The following is a 22,128-nucleotide window of genomic DNA, read 5'->3' as shown; positions in this document are numbered from 1 at the left end:
CCTTCAGGAGCCTAGACATGTTTTGAAGAATGCAAAAAGATGATTGATTTACTCCAATGGGGCCTTCTCCAGGACCCAGCTCAAATCCCTTAACATATGAATCATGTAGCTGTGCAGAGAGACATGTGCACATATATTAAAACTCAAGGCCTCTTTAAAATGACCTCACACTTTACACCTTAAGGTCCCGAAACGGTCCCTCTCATACAAGTGTCATAAAAATGTCATACATAAATATTTTTTTCACTTTCACTGCATCAAACCTTTTAGCAGCTTCCGACCTAACATAGATATACTATATATATATATATATACACACACACACACACACACTATTTTCATTTTTTATGTTTTAATGCCCTTTTTTTATCATAAGAACCCCTGATTTTCTCAAGGGCAAAAACACAAAATATGCAATATTTTCAAACATAAGGTGCAAAGTGGAATATTTGGGGTGAGGTTATTACAGCCTTGACTAGGTCAATAATTGATAACTCCTTTATATCAATCCCAACACACCAAGAACATTTTTATGATGTTTTTCATTGTCATGCATTTTGCAAGCTAAGAGATGCAGGCCTCCATTGAAACTGTGTGTGATTTAGCTCTGCTGCCCCTGGTGGTTTGAGGGGGTCATCAGACCTAAAACCTATTTTCAATGTATTTTGAAGGGAGAGGCTTAGATTTATTAGGTATTCATGGGAAAACATTAAATTATGTCAGGATTACAGTGTATCAAAAATATGTGTTCATAATGGGAGTCAATGGGACCAAAACGGGCCTTAAGGGTCAAAGTGTGAGTGCATATCTCCTATTCTATACACCTTGCAAAATAGGGATTTTTTAAAATGATAATAAAAATCAAACCCTGGCCAAGTTTCATACAATTAGCCTTTAAACTGACCGATATATTGAGAATCAAAAACATAAAATTAGCAGAATGTACACGTTTGGTCCCTAAGGTGCCTGGAGGGTTAATGCTACAATAAGAGTACAGTTAAAAAGAGTGTGAATTCCAATTGCAACAAATGATTGCACGACAAATTATATTAAATGTATGGAGTAGACTGATGGGCAGCACAGCAGCAGACCATGTACCACAAAAAATGGCCTTAGAATAAGCCCATAATAAAGTTGAACCACTCTGTTTCTTTTTTATCATTTTCAAAATGACTCATAGATGTCTTATGTTATCAATGTTACATGAAAACGGTGAACCTGAAGATTAATTTGGGATACAGCTCAGAACTGTGTGTCAAGTTGTTCTGGTCAGAAATCTCTAATAAACATGTTAATAATAAACAACTTAATCAATTAATTAATATATTGATTGAACTTATTAAGATGTATGGGGGCTCAGAACATTGATAGTTCTCCCTTTGAAGTCTATTACCAACTATGTCCCGCAAGTTGTTGCAGCATTTTTTGGGTTGATACCATTTGTTACACACATTTGGTACTAAATTACCCATTTTTTTCATGTTGAGAGTGAATAAAAATGTCACAAACCCTTATAGAATATTACATCAATATACCAAGATCTTTGGAACACCACAGAAAAATCCATGCTGTGAGATGGTTTCAAAGACTTTGGTCATTTTGTAGATTTCTGTATTTTCAGCGACTGGATGATGAGCAATTCTGTTCTCTGTTGAGTGACAACTGCTGTTGTGGCTGTCACATGGAGCGCTGCTATCAACCTCACTCCAAAGTACAGATTTGAAACTCTATCCCAATTTTTGTTTGACATTCCTAGATCATGTAAAACCAAAGACATGATAGTTTTAATTTGATAGTAATATTTGAGCATTGGTGAGCTCTCTGTGTAATTTCGCACATAGTTTGTTTTGAAGAGTTGCAGCTTACAAGGAAAAAAAGCCTATAAATATACATGTTTTGTATATATATATATATATATATATATATATATATATATATATATATATATATATCATGTTTTTATGGGACTTTTTTGTAGTTTTATTTAATTTAAATTTTTACCTTTTTATATGTTCAGATTTGTATCCTATGTTTACATTTTCAAGTTCCAAAACAATTCATTGAGTATATTTGTGTTTTTTATTGTAGTAAATAGTATAATTTTTCAACTCGGATTTCATGATTTTTGGGCTCAATATGTTGATAAAGTAGGTTAAAGTGAGAAAATAATTGTCAGATCATAGGTGAAGAAAAATGGATACCAAATATGGGTATAGTAAACATTTTTTATGTGGTACATGAAGGTCAAAATCAAAAGTATTCAAAAACAGCCAAAATAGGCTCAGAGCCCCGAGGGTTAAGTATGCACAATTATTCACATACAGCAGGTGGACATAGCACATTTGTACTACATGAGAAAAAGTATCAGGTTTTTTTGCCTTATATTGCATGTTTTCAACATAAAGTGGCCATGTATGTAAAGAGGAGACTTGTGTGATCCTTAGACTGTATAAATGATGGGAACCCATAGAGCACATTTTCATCAAGAGATCATGATGTCAGAGGTCAGTTTTTTCAGTCCATCTGACTATAAACACTATGGGGGTTTTTTTTGCTAATGGACAAAATTGTCGAGGTGGCTCCTTTTTTCAATACGAAGTCTGTGGAGAGTGATGGTTTTGTGATGTAGGATAACTCCTCCTTTATGAAGTGTGGTAGATGGATTTGCCAGTTCACAGGTAGTAACTGTGACGTTGAGTGACATTCCATTGTACCTTTTCTTGTAAGAGGTCTGAAATCTTGGGTTGAATGAAGCCACCTTCATGCTTCACTGTGCCCTTGCTCATCTGGAGGAAACTGGTGATTAAGTGAGAATCATGTCCTTTGATTTTTCAAGTGCATTCAACACCATCCAACCCAACATACTCAAAAACAAGCTGACAGAGATGGGAGTGGATCTTTCCTTCATCTCCTGGATCACAGATTACCTGACAGGAAGACCACAGTATGTCAGGTTGGGGAACTGTGTTTCTGGGACATTAATGAGCAGCACAGGGGCTCCACAAGGCACTGTTCTGGCTCCATTCCTGTTCACACTGTACACAGGGGACTTCAAATACAACTCTGAGTCCTGCCACATCCAGAAGTACTCCGACGACACTGCTATTGTGGCGTGTATCAGGAATGGACAGGAATCTGAATATAGGGATCTGATAAAAGCCTTCTTTTTCTTCTTGAAGCTCAGATCTCTGGACATGTGTAGTAAGATGCTGCAGATGTTTTATCAGTCTGTGGTGGTAGTGTGTTGTTTTATGCTGCAGTCTGCTGGGGAGGCAGCATCAGACACAGAGATGCAAGCCGGTTGGACAGACTGGTCTAAAGAGCTGGTTCTGTGGTTGGAGCCAGGTTGGACACACTGGAGGAGGTGGTGGAGAGATGACCTGTCAACATGTTCCAGGCCATCCTGAAATACCCAGATCATCCGCTACACAAAACCTTTATGGACCAAAAAAACAGCAGTGGACGGCTCCTCTCTCTCTGTTGCAGGACGGAGAGATTCAAAAGATCCTTCTCTCCTACAGCCATCAGGCTGTCTCATTCTAACAGAGATTCTACCAGAATAACTGAATTTACCCTCGGGGATAAATAAAGTCATTTTGATTTGATTGGTTTTAATTTGAATATTGTGTAGGATATGAAGCTACACAAGTAACATACCTGTGTGGGCAACACAAGACATGTATGTTAAAGCGAAAGAAACTATAATAAGCATATTTGTAAAGAATACAGTTTAAACTATGTACAATGTAATGGAGTCACCAAAAGCTCCAAAGCATCACTTCTTCATGACATCCAGACTAGAAAACAAAGCAGCGTGGAGCCCTACTGTAAATTTACCTCTAAAGTTCTGGCTGTAAACTCCATGAGGCCAGTTTCACTTTGATGATGATATACCAAATAAAACTGGAGACAAGCTCAGATTTATTTAGTATAAAATGATAGAACTGGGTGTAACCCTCTTATATGTTATATTTGCAACCTTTGGTCATATTTGCAATATTAAGAATTCTGCATTGAGCATGATAGTGTTTTGAAAGTTAAAAAAAAGATTCAAATTCACATTTTATTTTGGACTAAAGGACTAAAAAAAAGACACAAAATGACTTACAAAAAGACACAAAATGACCAAAAAAGACACAAAATGACTAAAAAAAAGCACAAATTGACCAAAAAAAGACACAAAATGACTAAAAAACCCACACAAAAATAACTAAAAAAAGACACAACAAAAGACACAAAATAACCAAAAAAGACACAAAAACACCAAAAAATACACAAAATGACCAAAGAAGACACAAAATGACTACAAAATACACAAAATGACCACAATTGTTATGCTAAACAAGACACAAATACAATATAGTCCCACTAGAATAAAAACCGGAGTTGATGACAGGATCACACACAATCACAAGATCACATTTATGTTGTTTTTTCTTTGTTTCTTTTTGGTTCAAAATGTTGATCCAGTAACTCGGAATAAAAAATCAATTATTATCAGGTCATATAGGTGAGGTTATAATGAAAAAAAAAATCGACCAACATGGCATTTCAACATTTTTTAAGTGGTGTATACAGGCAGGATGAAAAGGATTTAAAAAAGGAGAAAATAGCCCAAGACTCTGGAAGCTATCTCTTGTACAGTGTCTGTGCTCCATATAACCTGTAGGGGCAGTAACAAGCCTCTGGAGCGACTTGTCTGCTGCATCTGCATGTGAAGAAGAATCCGGGCTGTCTTACTTTGTTAGGCAGCAGTTGTGAAGCTGTATTCTCCCATAGACTCAATACTTTGACTAAATCCAGAGAGACTGTACACACACATTGTGTGATCACTGTGACGTGATAACGGGGGAAACATAGGGAGTGTGTCCTCAGTGAGGGACAGAGAGACAACGGAGACAAGATGAGTGGAGCCGCTGTGGACACCAGGACGCTCTGTCTCTTCGATGTAGACGGCACTCTGACGGCCGCGAGACAGGTAGTGTGTGTGTGTGTGTGTGTGTGCGCGCGCGCGCGCGCGTGTGTGTGTTTATACACATGACGTGTCACTGCGACATCCGGTTTCGTGTGTGCAGCTGTGTTCTGTCTCACTTCTGCTGGGTTCACACCAAACGGTCTCCACAGTCCCACACTATACAAACTGAAAGTCTTTAGTAAATCTCGGCAGTGGCGGACTCGGGGGGGGGGGGGGCAGGAGGGGCCCGGCGGCCGCATACGGCCCGCCCCCTCACTTGAAGTGGCCCTCAGCACAACTATGAAATCTTAAAAGTGCAGTGTAAAAATGCACAAAATTATTTCTTGCAATTAATGTTGGTCTGCTGTTCTTGCACTGAAAAAATAAATAAATCACAGTAAGTGGTTATTTTTTATTTGCTTCAAACCTTTTGTATTCCTATTTATACTGTTATACATGCATTTGAGCATGAAATATGTTAAGTTACTGCACTGTAAACATATTTAAAATTGAGGTTTCATCATATCTGGTTAAGTGCACGGTCCTATATGTGGCCCTGTGGTAGTGAACATGAAAAATTGTGGCCCCCTGCAGCATTTAAGTTGCCCATCCCTGGTCTAGATTCCAAATCTTTTCAAAGTCTTCTGATGTATTGGGAGCATTAAGAGATTCGTCACATATTTATAAACATATTACTGGCGATTTCCAGGTACTGTGGGGGATATTGTTATACGACTTTACCACGTTTGTCTCAAAAACATCCAGGAAAGACCTGAAAAAAGTAAATTAAATAAGAAGTGAAGACAGGTATTTTGGTTGAGAAGTGTAACGGCTGAAATCCAGTACATGCCGTGTCTGTGTGTGTTTTCAGCGTGTGACTCCAAACATGACAGAATTCCTTGAGAAGCTGAGGACTCGACTTCGAGTCGGAGTGGTTGGAGGGTCTGACCTGTGTAAGATCAAAGAACAGCTGGGAGATGATGGTGAGACACATCTGTAACAACGTTATAATAGCTTTGGATTTTTCATTAGTTTTAGTTTTAATTTCATTGTGATTTTTTGTTTTCAAATTCAGTTAGTTTTAATGAGTTTTAGAGTGAGTTTGCTAGTTTTAATTAGTTTTTATTATTTGGAAAATGCTTAGTTTTAGTTTAGTTTTTATTAGTTTTAGGTTTTTTTTAATGGGGTATTTGTTGGGTGGGAGATTCAAAAAAGTCACAACAAATGTTTCCTTTATTTCCTTTGTCTGATCCATCTCAGCCCCAATAAGGTTATTAAGTCATAAAACCAGATAGATGAAATAGATTTCATATCAACCAAAAAGTTAGTTTTAGTTAGTTTTCTAACCACAAAATACAGTTTCCGTTAGTTATCCTTTTTTTAAAACCATTTTTTTTTTTCAGTTCACGAAAATGTTTTTTCAATTCTAGTTTTCGTTATTGCGTTTTTGTGAACTATAATAACCCTGATCTGTACCTCTGTAGTAGACCAATTAAATGAAGTTTTAAAAACCCTGTTTTAATCTGTGTCTGTCTGTGTTTCTGTGTGTGCAGTGATCCAGAGAGTGGACTATGTATTTGCTGAGAACGGTCTTGTGGCCTATAAGAATGGCCAGTTACTTGCTGTCCAGGTAAGATTGATATTATTATCTGACCAAAGCACACATTTTGAACTGAATGCTTTTACACCTATTGTCAAAGACTTTGTTTAACAGATTTACAGGATTTACCATCCTAATTTTGTTTTTTGAAAGCCAAATACGAAGATACCCTGAATAAAGAATAGAATAGAATTCCTTTCTTGTCTTTGCACAGACTAGAACAACGTTAAATAACAATCCTAACAGTGTATTCACTAAGGAACCATAAACCATAAACGGCCATGTTTGCAATGATTTAAAAAAAATGTTTATATTGAGATAAAGAGATTACTTACTGTTTTAGAGAAAAGGAGTTATCTCAATAAAACATTTTCTGTTTTCTTATATTAAGATAATTAATACTGTGGAGTCCATGAAAGCACCAGCACATTACTTCTTCATGACGTCACGATATAAAATCGAAGCAACGTTGAGCTGTCAGCTTCCCTCTAATGGATTGGCTTAAACTACAATCTTGTTTTTGATTGATACTAACAGAGATTTAATATATTTGGTATAAAAAAAAAAGTAAAAAAAAAAAAAGATGTTATCCTCATTTTACCTTTTTAAAATGTTTATTTGCAACCAATTTCAACATTTTGAAACTTTAACTCAAATGTGATGTATGCACTTTATTCCTATGACTAAAACTAATTTGCAAATGTATTCCAGGCACTTTATGTATTTGCAGTTTTTTGCCTCCATGTGAAGGGATCTTACATATTTGACTTGATTTGGATGAGGATGAACATGATTTAAAAACATATGTATAATTTTTAAAATCTAATTTTATATATATATTTTATTTTTTTTCATTTGTTTTGGGCTCAAAATGTTGATCCAGTAAGTCAAAGTGAAAAAATAATTATCAGCTGATACAGGTGAGGTTGTGCTGAAAACATTATACCAACATCACAGCATGGTAAAGATTTTTTTAAGTTGCAGAATGAAAAACATTCAATAACCTTAAAAAAAAAGCACAAAATAACTAAAAAAAGACACCAACTGACCAAAAAAGACACAAAAAGACACAAAATGACTAAAAGAAAACATGAAATGACCAAAAAAAGACACAAAATGACTAAAAGAAGACATGAAATGACCAAAAAAAGACACAAAATGACTAGAAAAAGACACAAAATGTCAAAAAAGACACAAAATGTCAAAAAAAGACACAAAATTACCAAAAAAATACACAAAATAACTAAAAAAAGACACAAAATGACCAAAAAAGACACAGAAAGACATGAAAAGGATTAAAAAATTGACAAAATAGCCCAAGACTCCATAGAGTTAAAGTCTCTAAGGCCATTATGAATGTTTCATTTATTCACTTTATATACATTTTGTACCTTTAGGTCATAAAGGTGAGGTTGTGCTGAAAAAATTATACCAACACCACAGCATGGTAAAGATTTTTTAAGTTGCAGAATGAAAAGTATTAAATAACCGACAAAATAGACTCCACAGGGTTAACTAGGCTTGTAAAATATCATTGCAATACAATATTATATCGATACTTTGGACAAGGATACAATATTTAATAATATCACAAGTGTGCCATGAAACAGTTTTGATGAGATTCAAATCAGGGTCCTCATTATGAGATGACATTTAAGACAATCCTTTACACAAAAACAACTAAAATATGATTTGATTTTGTTGATCTCTCCAGACATTTTAATCAAAAATGACACGAATATAAAGGTGGATTTCTCAAAATACAGGCATAGCTTAACTATCACGGTATGTATGGATATTTTCTCCTAGCATCGATAATATTGGGTCATTGAATTGATACAGTGTAGAATGGAGCACTGTGTTTCTATAGCACCTCAAGCACTCAGACATTTAACCAAGCAATTTTATTATGCAAAAATGTGACTTTGGGATATCTCTAAATTGATACCGTAGGAAAGGCATGATTTTGTGTCTGTAGTCAGAGATGTATTACCCCTGAACAAAAGGATTATGCTATCATAATTTACATGGCTGTTCTCAGCTTCCTTAAGTCACATTTATTAAGCAGTAGTTAAAAGTAGGGCTCAGCGATATGGACCAAAAGTCATATCCCGATATATTTAGGCTGCATATCGCTATACGATATATATATATCCCGATATTTTTATTGTAAAGTGAGAGCAAATGGTCAGTCAAATATGACATGTCACAGTAATTTGAATAATATCATTTATTTAAGTGAACATAAATCCTGTATAACAGCAGGAGTTCCTTTAAAAAAAAAAAAAAAATCAAAGCTCCATAAAGTACACATTAAAATAAAAAATATATTAAATAAAAGCAGCAGCTTGCCTGGAGCAAGGATCACAGTGCAAATTTGAACTATATCGATATATGCGATTTGGTCTAATTCCGTGTCACATTTAAAAATATATGGATATTTTATATCGATATATCGCCCAGCCCTAGTTAAAAGTACACAAAGATAATGATATGTGTTTATAAATGAAAAAAATAACAATGCAGCGTGACCTATATAATGGCATTAATTCATGCAACAGGCCCTAAATGTTGACTTTGTCTTCTTGCTGTTGTCAGTCCATCCAGGAACATATGGGAGAAGAGCTGCTCCAAGATTTCATTAACTTCTGTCTTAACTACATGGCCAACATTAAACTGCCTAAGAAGAGGTAAAGAGATATCAGTCAGGATCTCATTATCAATATTTATTGTTTTTGGGTTAACAGTTCTGTAGTCCTGATGTACTGAGGATTAATATTGGATAGATGATGGATGGATAGGTAGGTAGGTAGGTAGGTAGGTAGGTAGGTAGATAGGTAGGTAGATGGATGGATGGATGGATGGATAGGTAGGTAGGTAGGTAGATGGATGGATGGATGGATGGATGGATGGATAAATAGGTGGATGGGTGGATAGATGGATAAATAGGTGGATGGGTGGATAGATGGGTGGATAAATAGGTGGATAGGTGGATAGATAGATAGGTGGACAGATAGGTGGATAGATGGGTGGATAGATAGGTGGATGGGTGGATAGATGGATAAATAGGTGGGTGGGTGGATAAATAGGTGGATGGGTGGATAGATGAGTGGATAAATGGGTGGATAGATAGGTGGACAGATAGGTGGATAAATAGGTGGATGGGTGGATAGATGGATAAATAGGTGGATGGGTGGATAGATAGATAGATAGATAGATAGATAGATACTTTATTAATGAATTAAAGGGTGCTGGGAACTGTGGAAATGTAAATAACAATTAATAGTAATAATCTTGTTTAGCATTATGGACACTAGTAAAAATGTGTTATGTTTTGCAGGGGGACATTCATTGAGTTCCGTAACGGCATGTTGAACATCTGCCCTGTTGGACGCAGCTGTACCAAGGAAGAAAGGAACGAGTTCTACGAGCTAGATAAGGTAGCACATTCACCTTCATGCCATTTCTCTGGCTTGGGTCAGAAATGCATAATTTAAAGCTGGACACATTACTTTGTGTAATGTGAAAGGGGAAGCAGGCAGCTCTGTTCTCACTGATAACAGCACACTTTCTTTCAGCTGCACAATATCCGCAAACTCAGGGGTGTGGTCTCCCCCACTGAGGTGGAGATGCTCATCCATGACTTCATCTCTTCCCGTAGTCACTACTGTAATGCACTAACGAAATAACGAAAACTAGAATTGATAAAGCATTTTCATTAACTGAAATAAAAATAAAAATAAGAGTATTTCAAAAAATGATAACTAACTGAAACTGTATTGTGTGGTTAAATTATAGTGAAAATGTCCTTGGTTTTTGTCTTTATCAACTTTTTTCATACGTAAACCTTTTTGGTTGATATGAAACCTATTTCATCTATCTGGTTTTATGACTTTATAAACTTATTGGCGCTGAGATGTCACCCCCAACAAATACCCCATTACAAAAAACTAATAAAAACTAAACTAGCAAACTCGCTCTGAAGACTAATTAAAACTAACTGAATTTGAAAACAAAAAATCACAATGAAATGAAAACTAAAACTAATGAAAAATCTAAATCTATTATAACCTTGCTCACCTGAGCCCACTTGACCCAACCCCCCCACAGACGCCACAAGCTCCCCTCCCCACCTGACTGTAACCAATGGCCAGATGAGGAGACACCTGGAGAGATTCCATTACCACAAGGCTGCTGGCCCTGACACCATCAGCCCCAGGCTTCTGACAAACCTGTTCCAGTCAGCTGAATGCTGTTTTCCATCATCTCTTCAACCTGAGCCAGGAGAGGGTGCCACTGCTGTGGAAGACGTCCTGCCTCTTTCCAGTTCCCATGAAGTCAACTCCGTCTGACCTCAAAGACTACCCACCAGTTGCCCTTACATCTCATGTGATGAAGGTGCTGGAGAGCCTGGTCTTGGCCTACCTGAGGCCGCAGGTTAGATTGCACCTCGACCCTCTGCAGTTTGCCTACAAGCCTCATCTGGGAGTGGACAATGCTGTCACCTACCTGCTGCAGCAGGGACATTCACACCTGGATGGTGGGGGCTGTGAGAATCACTTTCTTTGATTTCTCTAGTGCATTCAACACCATCAAGGCACTGGTCCTGAGTGGGAAACTGCAGTTGATGGGTGTTGGTGCTTCCCATTGGGCAGTGTCTTGTCTGATGTGCTGGTGAGTGGTACAGGATCTCCATAGGGGACTGTGCTATCTCCTTTTCTGTTCACGTTATACACCATAGACTTTCAGTACAACTAAGGCTCATGCTTCTGCACTCTTAGAAATAGTGTGCTAAATTTGTACCTTTAGGGGTACAATGGTTCATCACCGGGGCAGTCGCCCAGCTTTGGTACAGCTTTTGTACCCTTGACATTGGCTTAGGAACATAAATGTTCCTTTTTTGCTCCAAAAAGTAGACACTTTGAGGTCCAATAATAAAGGGAGTCAATTTCAATTTTTGTCCTCCATAGTACAGTCTTTTTTTTTTTTTTTACTTTTTAGGGCCAAATAGGTACATACAGTGTGTGTTCCCAAGGGTTTATTATTGAAACTCAACTAACTAAGGTACTTTTTACTTTTTAGGGCCAAAAAGGTACAAACAGTATGTGTTCCCAAGGGTTGATTATTGGAACTCAACTAACTAAGGTACTTTTTACTTTTTAGGTCCAAAAAGGTACATACAGTATGTGTTCCCAAGGGTTTATTATTGAAACTCAACTAACTAAGGTACTTTTTACTTTTTAGGTCCAAAAATGTACATACAGTGTGTGTTCCCAAGGGTTAATTATTGGAACTCAACTAACTAAGGTACTTTTTACTTTTTAGGTCCAAAAAGGTACATACAGTGTGTGTTCCCAAGGGTTTATTATTGAAACTCAACTAACTAAGGTACTTTTTACTTTTTAGGGCCAAAAAGGTACAAACAGTATGTGTTCCCAAGGGTTGATTATTGGAACTCAACTAACTAAGGTACTTTTTATGTTTTAGGTCCAAAAAGGTACAGTATGTGTTCCCAAGGGTTGATTATTGGAACTCAACTAACTAAGGTACTTTTTATGTTTTAGGTCCAAAAAGGTACAGTATGTGTTCCCAAGGGTTTATTATTGAAACTCAACTAACTAAGGTACTTTTTACTTTTTAGGTCCAAAAAGGTACATACAGTATGTGTTCCCAAGGGTTTATTATTGAAACTCAACTAACTAAGGTACTTTTTACTTTTTAGGGCCAAAAAGGTACAAACAGTATGTGTTCCCAAGGGTTGATTATTGGAACTCAACTAGCTAAGGTACTTTTTATGTTTTAGGTCCAAATAGGTACATACAGTGTGTGTTCCCAAGGGTTTATTATTGAAACTCAACTAACTAAGGTACTTTTTACTTTTTAGGTCCAAAAAGGTACATACAGTATGTGTTCCCAAGGGTTAAGTATTGGAACTCAACTAACTAAGGTACTTTTTACTTTTTAGGTCCAAAAAGGTACATACAGTATGTGTTCCCAAGGGTTAATTATTGGAACTCAACTAACTAAGGTACTTTTTACTTTTTAGGGCCAAAAAGGTACAAACAGTATGTGTTCCCAAAGGTTAATTATTGGAACTCAACTAACTAGTGTTTTTTTTTTTTACTTTTTAGGTCCAAAAAGGTACATACAGTGTGTGTTCCCAATGGTTTATTATTGGAACTCAACTAACTAAGGTACTTTTTACTTTTTAGGTCCAAAAAGGTACATACAGTATGTGTTCCCAAGCCAATGTCAAGGGTACAACAGCTGGACCTTAGAGGTTACCGCCTGAGTGACAATCTGTTGAACCCCTAAAGGTACAAATTCAGCACATTATTTCTGACAGAAGTTTTCTGATGACTCTCAGGTGTATAAGAGATGGACGGGAGTATGGGTGACAGGTGTTGGTGGACAGTTTTGTGGAGTGGGGCGGGAGCAACTTGACTGTTGTTTAATGTGGACCAGAGAGATGCTGACTGAAGGGGGCAGCTCAACAGCCCCTGTGCATTCTGGGAAGGGACTTTGAGATTTTGGAGGACACCGGGAGATACCCGGGAGTTAACATGGACAACAGACTAACAGCTTGGCTGTATACAGGAAGGGGTTGAGCAGACTCCACTTCCTGAGGAAGCTGAGATCTTTCAACATGTGCAGTAGGATGTTGGAAATGTTCTATCAGTATACCAGCAGTCTGCTGGGGGAGCAGCATCGGAGCCAGCCACACAAACAGACTAAATAATCTGATAAAGAAGGCTGGCACTGTGATTGGCTGCAAATAGGAGACTTTGAAGCTGTGATGGAGAGGAGGACACTGAAACTGTGTTGTCTATCATACCTCGACCACCCTCTCCACCTCACACTGGTGTTTAGAAATACATTGAGGAAACCTTTAAAATTAAATGATCTGACTCCAACACAAAATCCTCTCCTATTTCTCTGCGCCGATCGTTTGATGAGGAATGATGAGCAGGAGACGTCCGAGGTTCTCAGTTTAACTTCATTTTATTACAATACGTCAAGAAATGTGCAGTTACAGAGTCTCTGAGTTCAATCTACACGTCCCTGACATGACATTAGGCTGGTCAGTTCATGGAGTCTGGACCAGTCTACTTTCCCTGAACCCTTTTTATATCCTACAGAGGTTTAATAAGAATGCAGGTAGAACTCTCCAGAAGTCGCCTCCTTTTAATCCACTAATTTGTCAGTTTATTTCATACGTGGACACGTCATGTCACCAAACAGAGAAGACAGTTATCTTTCTGCTCAGCACATCATGTCTGTGACCTGACCTGTTAACAAAACTTTAAAAACATAAACTCCTGACGTGATAGGACTTGCAGAGATATTATTGGAGACACATATATACAGTATATATATATATATATATATATATATTTATGTGTGTGATTATAGAATCTTACTCTAAATAGGGCAGAGGAAGTTTAAGCAGATGCAGTAAATTTATTTAGTTTAATCATAGTTTAAAAACAATATTAGCACATGATCATTGTATCAAAGCATCTTGCATGCACAGAGAGGGCAAACACACACACATACATATACACATACATATAGTGAATTACGCATGCATAGATAGAAACGTACGTTTTTATTTTATTTTATTTAACCTTTATTTAACCAGGTCGGTCCCACTGAGACACAAAGACCTCTTTTTCAGGGGAAGCCTGGCCAAGACAGCAGCAGGGTTAAAAGTTACAACAATAAGACAGACAGTGCATCATAACAAGAACAGACAATAAAACATGGACGTACAGTAAAATACAAGCAAGCCAGACAACACAGTAAGATAGGCATGGACAGCACAAGATCATGACATCATAAAAAACAAGTGCAAAGGCGATACGAGTCTGCTTCCAGATCTCTCAAGAGTTTTTTAAAGGATGTGAGTGTAATAAGGTCCTGCAGATTGAGACTGCTCTGGAGCAGATTCCAGGATGAGGGAGCCCGATACATAAAAGCCTGTTTACCGAGTACAGTGCGGACTTTGGGAACAGTCAACCGGTATGTATCATTGCATACCGGTACTCTATAACACTTCACCTCTGTCTGACAGAAGACACTGAACTCTCATACAACTGCACTTATTGATTATTTATACTTATTTATTTTAAGCATGTATGTCTAGCATGATGTCTTTTGTGTCTGCTATATCTGTATTTAGGATGAGTGTTTGACAAAACATCTTTTTGGTCAAAAACATGAATGAATCCAGCTTATACCTATTTTGCAGTGTGTATTTGTCTTTGACAGGATAGCAAGATTGTGATAGAATGCAAATGTTTACACTGCAACTTTAACTGAAGCAGCATACAGAAATTATTTCAGTGTTCAGTGGAGTCAGATGATAATGATTGTAGCATATTTATCATATGCCAGGCTGTGATTTTTTTTTAATAAATCTTTTTCGCTCCTTTCAGAAAGAGAAAATTAGAGAGACGTTTGTGTCCATATTAAGGGAAGAGTTCAAAGGAAAAGGATTGACATTTTCAATTGGTGAGTCACTGCTTTTATTACAATTCTAAGATCAGATATTCCTTTATTGATCCCCAGGGGGAACATTCAGGTTTTGCAGCAGCACAAGTACAGAGTGAACAGATTAAGATTATAAAAATAGAATAGAATAATAAAATAAAAATGAAATAAAATAAATATAAAAAAAAAAAAAAATAGTATGATATTCATGATAATACTGGTATATTTTTTGTATGATAAAAAAAAAAACATATGGCGATAATCGCAACATTCCTACTTCTTGACATAGTGACGTCAAAATAAAATTATAAAAATGTTTAATCACATTTTTATGTTAAATTTTGACGTGAAAAGTAACTAAAGCTGGCAGCTAAATTTAGTGGAGTAAAAAATACAATATTTGCCTTTAAAATGTAGTGAAGTAGAAGTATAAAGTTACATAAATGGAATTTTAAGTTAAGTACACTTGAAAATTGTACTTAAGTACAGTACTTGAGTAAATGTACTTAGTTAGAGTTCACCACTGACATTTTTAGCAGTATTATTTTTATTATTTTCTAATACTTCCATTTTGCACTGAAGAGTCAAGAGCACATTTTTTTTTGTATTTGGCAACTGCAAAACTGAGATTTGCTACAATTTAGATTCATCGTTGATTTTTATTTTGTTGTCCGATTTTTATTCATACAGACTTTAAAATATTTTTTTAAAAATCACACTTTCTATGTATTTTTCAGTATTTTGTCATATCGTCAAGAATATTGTTATTGCAAAAAAAAAAAAAACATGGAATATTGTGATATTATTTTTAGGGCCATATCGCCCACCCCTAGTGGAGACCACAGACTGTTATCATGCTGACCAGCCCCCCCTTCACAATAACATTAAAAATATCAGTCCTATGCACTTGGAAAATTATTCCAGAATTTTTTAATTAAAGATCCCAAGATGATAATGTTTGGACTAATACCAAATTACATAAGTGGAAGAGGGAAAAAATATATTTTACAAACATTACTGATTTCAGCTCTTAAATGTATTACTGTTAAATGGTTAAAACCCTCCAACATACAATATGTGGATTGAGAAGGTCTGGGAAATCTATCACATGGAACAAATAACTTCCTCCTTGAGGCTTCAAAAAGATATATTTATTATCAGATGGAGACCTGCCATAACCATATTAATGCAATAAAAGTCATGTTATCTTTATTTTATTTTACTTTATTTCACTTCATTTAATTTTATTTATTTCCATTTACACAGTTTATTATTTAATTACTTATTGTTTGTTTGTGTTACTTTTGTTTAACCATATAATTTATACATATTTGACCATTAAAGTATATGCCTCATATACTTGAATGCTGCATTAAGCAGATCACAAATGAAAAACAGCAGACTCAATGTGAATTTATATATCTGTATAAGCTGCAAAAATTGAATTAAAATTGAAGTTAAAAAAAGAAACTCCTCCTCATTGTCCCCGGTGGTGCACCCAACAATGGAGAAGTCATCACAAAACTTCTGGAGGTGGCTACACTGTTTTACAGTCTTATATACAGTGTATTTAAAGTGCATTTACTGTGTTCTATACAGTGTATTTACAGTGTATTTACAGAGTATTTACAGTGTTCTATACAGTGTATTTACAGAGTATTTACAGAGTATTTACAGTGTTCTATACAGTGTATTTATAGTCTATTTACAGAGTATTTACAGTGTTCTATACAGTGTATTTACAGAGTATTTACAGTGTTCTATACAGTGTATTTACAGAGTATTTACAGAGTATTTACAGTGTTCTATACAGTGTATTTACATACTATTTACAGTGTTCTATACAGTGTATTTATAGTGTATTTACAGAGTATTTACAGTGTTCTATACAGTGTATTTACAGAGTATTTACAGTGTTCTATACAGTGTATTTACAGTGACTCTGTGAGCAACACAGTCTCATTTCAATATGTAGGGCATCAGCCATAAGTACAGACCATTCCAGCAGTTGTGGCTGTTTCTGTCAGTGTCATGTAAATTGTGCACATCATGTGTGTCTCTTGGTCTTTGGTCCTCTGCAGGAGGGCAGATCAGCTTTGATGTGTTTCCTGATGGCTGGGATAAGAGATTCTGTCTTGGGTTTGTTGAGAAGGACAACTATTCAACTATTCACTTCTTTGGGGACAAGACCAAACCTGTGAGTATGCTAAGGGTCTGACACATTTTTTTTAGACTGATACCGAATTTGGAGGGGAAATATTCACAGATTACCAATATGGCTGTAAAATTAGTGAATTTTGGAGCTGGAATAAAAATAGACCTTTTCTATTTATGTTGTGCATTGATTTTGCACCAATATGATTATACAAAGTTACTCAGAAGGCAACTTAACATTGTTATACAATAAACACATAAAATGTGTATAAATGTTTTCTAATTTCATTGCACTGGTGTCCGTGACAAATAAAGATCTATCTATCTATCTGTAAATGTGATCAAATATAAACCCATTTTAACACATTTGGACAATCTTTTGGAAAATATTACCAAACCTTTGCCACATGCCCAGCTGAAAATATATGCAGCAAATGTGTGGTGGCATGGCAGAATGGGTGAAAGCTGCTTTTTAGTCTTCATACCTGTCTCTTAGCTTTTGTAAATCTAAAAAAACCCCTCAAACACCAAAGATACTGCATAGCACCATGCAGTCCAAAATGATAAAAGACAACCTGAAAATAGACAAAGGAGTAAAGGTTTATGAGTGTTGATAGATACATACTATAAATATGTAGTGTTCTCATTGAATAAATTATTTTGCACACACAATAGCTCCTCGTAGAAGGTAGAACTCTGTATGAGATATAATTACACATTGTTATCCCCAAAACCGGCATCATTTTGTGACATGTAAACCCCCCACCTATTAGTATCATGACCAAGGGTGTTGACTAGCTTGGTTTGAATTAACCAAAGAAAGGCTCAACATGGGTCAGATATCCCCAGCTCCTCTCTGCTCATTTGGGTGAAAAGGGTATTAAAGGCTTGTGAGTTAAAGCCTAAGAGGCTGTTCAAACCTGGTTGTAACATGCCCCAGGGTGGTCCAATCACAAGTGGACAGTTTAAACCAGGGGTCTCAAACTCAAATTACCTGGGGGCCGCTGGAGGCAGTATCAAAATGACAGAAAAAAAACTAAATTACTTAAAAAAGACACAAAATGACCAAAAAAAGACACAAAATTACCAAAAAGACACAAAATTACAAAAAAAGACACAAAACGACTGAAAAAACAACAAATTATTTAAAAAAGACACAAAATGACCAAAAAAAAACAAAGAATTACCAAAAAGACACAAAATTATTAAAAAAAACACAAAATGACCAAAAAGTACACACAATTACCAAAAAAGACACACAATTATTTTAAAAAGACACAAAATTACAAAAAAAACCCCCACAAAATTACCAAAAAAAGACAAAATTACAAAAAAAAAACCACAAAATTACCAAAAAAAGTAGTTAAAGGGACCTTCCACACACAACACGGTAAAGAACCATTCATAAAAAACTCACATTAAACTTTCATATCAAGGTGAGGGCCACAAAATATCGTCACGAGGGCCGAAATTGACGCACGGGCCGCGAGTTTGAGACCCATGATTTAAACCACATCTGTTCCCATCTAGCACTTCAACACTACTCACTTCCCAGCTCTATATGCAAGTAAACACTGAATAAACACATGGCTAATCAAGTGTTCGATGGAATGTACAATAATATAGTTAAATCCTACATTGATATGAATTTTGGTACATTTCATAAACCTGAAAGTATAAAGTTGTTGTCTATCGGGGGTCAAAGATCCGGGGAGGAGTGCAGGCAGATCTGTGCGGAGCACCAGAACAAAAGCATAACACCATAGAACAACAAACACAAGATTTACTCAGCAGTTTCTCGGACATAGGAAATACAAGGCCCTTTCATGGAGCCGTTTAATGCCGCGACATTTACGTCTCTGTAACGTCTCGCCTGCATTATGAAAGAGCCAGAAGCATGATGCCAGGGTGAAGTGATCCCACCAATTTTACACCTTCAGAGGTAGTCACAAGCAGCAGCAATTCTGTGTTTGCAAAGCAGAGTAGGGGGTCTTAAATGTGGCCCTGGATGCATTCTTGTACACTTTGCTAAAAGGACATTGCCAAATGTGGCCCAGACCACTCCTTGGATATCAAATGCGCCCTCAATGTATTTTGGGTGTGGTCCCGCATGTACTTGGAGCTGCTCACTTGGGATCTGATCACCCTGGACTCCCGTTAACACCAAGTGTGAATGGGGCCTCTGTCACTCTAGATAAGTGGTGGTGTGCATGCTGTGCTGTTGTAAAGGTCACAGCAAGTGTTGAGTTAGAAAGAGCCCTGGCTGACGATCATTCACATTCAAAAACATTTCCCCACTGATTCCATTCATCCAGGGTAGTTTGCTCTGCATGTAGAAATCTGATGGTGATTACACGCAGAATATGCAAGACTGCTTCCTTGTTTTTTATTTATTTATTTATTTATTTATTTGCACCATAAGAAAAGACAATTTAAAAAAAACAGAAATGTAACAAGAATAGTAAGTACGGGAGAGGTTAAAAAACCCTAAATTAGCTTATAAAAAGCACCTCCCCAAGAAATATACAAAATTTCAAAAAATAAATCAACAACAATGAGAGAAAGCAACAACAAATAACAACAAAAAAGAAAGCAATACAAGTGCCATTTTATAGCACACACACAAAAGAGTCAGAAATAAAAACATGGGTGTGTATAAAGGTAAAATAACTGTATTTGAGTGTAAAAGAGATAATGATCCAATGACAACTATACTGGAAAAGAAATTATTAGGAGTCTTGATTTAACAGGTAAGCTTTCAGTCTTAACTTAAAATTATTGAGGGATGCAGATAATTTAACTACATGAATATGAGAATTCCAAAGTATGAAGCCTCTGTAAGCAAAACAAAACTGAGTACCTTCAAACACTCTTTGCTTCTTTACTCATTCATTCAGTTTGTCTCTGCCAGTTGTTGGAAAAAGAAAAAGAACAATTTATAACTGTAACAACAAACAGGCAACAAATAGTCATTAAAATTTAACATATGAACATGTGTAAAACGTCCACATTGTGTTGTATGATTTACAAAGGTACAATTAAAGCTAAATTCTGTAATAATTGGCCAGGGGTTTGCTGCTCCTTTTGTAAAGCTTAACATGGTAAGTAACTTTGTATTTTCAAGGTTTAAAAAGTGCTTTGATAAAGTGCTTGTAAATGCTTGAAATTCTTACTGTATTTCTCTTGCAGTCTGACTATATCCATCTATAGACTATAGATAATCACATGTTCAATGTAAAAAATAATGAGTAACCTAAGTGTGTGTGTGTGTGTGTGTGTGTGCGTTAGGGAGGAAATGACTATGAGATCTACTCGGACCCTCGGACCATCGGCCATGAAGTCTCCTGTCCAGAGGAAACACAACAACTTTGTCAGCAGCTTTTCTTCTCATGAGGGAGAAGCAGGATCTGTGGTTGGATGCTCAAATTGTTTGTATCAGAGAAGAGATTTCTAGGTCTTATTGATCCGTCAAGATCTTGTCTTGATGGAGGTTTAATTAAAATAATAATTAAATGCATAAACTACCAGTGTCATGGTGTCTTTGACAAATGAGAGGGGGGATTCTTGGGTATTTTTGTTTAGGTTTTCAATCACAGCTTTGGCTGTGATGCAAAACGATATGTAGTTACAGTCATTTTACTTTTCACTGCCCTATTCACAGCGGAAATAAACAAATCAGCCACAGGAAGTAAGTCGCACACAGTCAAAAACTATTTGCTTCCTTCCACTAGAAAGCAGTACTACAAGATTGTAAAGTATTTTATATTCATCTGAACCCTTTAACCCTTTACAAATCCCTTTGCTGGGTCCATAATTCAAACTGATGTTGTGCAGCCAAAAATAGCCCTGTTTCTTTGTTTACTTTTTCCATTTCTGGCATCCTGTGCATTTGGGGTTTTATTTGCAACTTCTTGATAATCTTAAATAATCAACTGTACTAACTAATTTATCTTGAGATAAGAAAGTCACAGTCACCTATATCAGGGATGGGCAACTGGAGGCCCGGGGGCCACATATGGCCCGCACCCTCACTTTAAGTGGCCCTCAGCAAAACTACATGCATTTGAGCATGAAATCTGTGCAGTGTAAAAATGCACAAAATGATTTCTTGCAATTAATGTTGGTTTGCTGTTCTTGCATTGAAAAAAAGAAAGAAATCACAGTAAGTGGTTATTTTTTATTTGCTTCAAACCTTTTGTATTCCTATTTATACTGTTATGCATGCATTTGAGCATGAAATATGTTAAGTTACTGCACTGTAAACATTTAAAATTGCAGTTTCATCATATCTGGTTAAGTGCACGGTCCTATATGTGGCCCTGTGGTAGTGTCCATGAAAAATTGTGGCCCCCTCCAGCATTTAAGTTGCCCATCCCTGGTCTAGGTAAACTTATATGAACTTATATGACCTTACATGACCTGTGGCCAGCCATGGCATAGACATGCACCCCCTGGTGGCATGGATGACAAATGCATAAATGCAAATAAAATATTTGGCTCTTACACAATTACCAACAACAACTACATATTTCTGTTTCCTTTGAATGGATTTTGGTGTATTACACCTATTATAAAAGCCTTCAGTGACTGGAGTCACAAGAACTATCTCCTACTGAACACCTCAAAGACTAAGGAATGATCATAGATTTCCTCAGGCTCAAGCCCCCCCTTCAGCCAGTGAATACCTGTGGGGTGGACATGGAGGTGGTGTCAAGTTCTAAGTATCTAGGTGTATACCTGGATAATAAGTTGGACTGGTCCCTAAACACTGACGCTCTCTACAAAAAGGGGCAGAGCCTCCTCTTTTTCTTCTTGAAGCTCAGATCTCTGGACATGTGTAGTAAGATGCTGCAGATGTTTTATCAGTCTGTGGTGGTAGTGTGTTGTTTTATGCTGCAGTCTGCTGGGGAGGCAGCATCAGACACAG

The 22,128-nt window shown here is 36.5% G+C and overlaps 1 protein-coding gene across 1 annotated transcript; it reads left to right on the top strand.

Annotated features, from left to right (window-relative positions):
• Positions 1–4,696: 4,696 nt before the first annotated feature.
• pmm2 (phosphomannomutase 2) lies at positions 4,697–20,728 on the top strand. The gene is made up of 8 exons (XM_059335180.1): positions 4,697–4,978; positions 5,826–5,937; positions 6,508–6,584; positions 9,153–9,244; positions 9,895–9,994; positions 14,993–15,068; positions 17,129–17,244; positions 20,490–20,728. Exons 1-8 carry the CDS (start codon positions 4,904–4,906, stop codon positions 20,592–20,594), a joined length of 753 nt encoding a protein of 250 aa, XP_059191163.1. The 5' UTR covers positions 4,697–4,903; the 3' UTR covers positions 20,595–20,728.
• The last annotated feature ends 1,400 nt before the right edge of the window (positions 20,729–22,128 follow it).

This window comes from Centropristis striata, chromosome 1, assembly GCF_030273125.1.
Source record: "Centropristis striata isolate RG_2023a ecotype Rhode Island chromosome 1, C.striata_1.0, whole genome shotgun sequence".
Taxonomy (NCBI): domain Eukaryota; kingdom Metazoa; phylum Chordata; class Actinopteri; order Perciformes; family Serranidae; genus Centropristis; species Centropristis striata.
The sequence above is the reverse complement of the archived record's forward strand: the minus strand, read 5'-3'. Positions and strand labels throughout refer to the sequence as shown.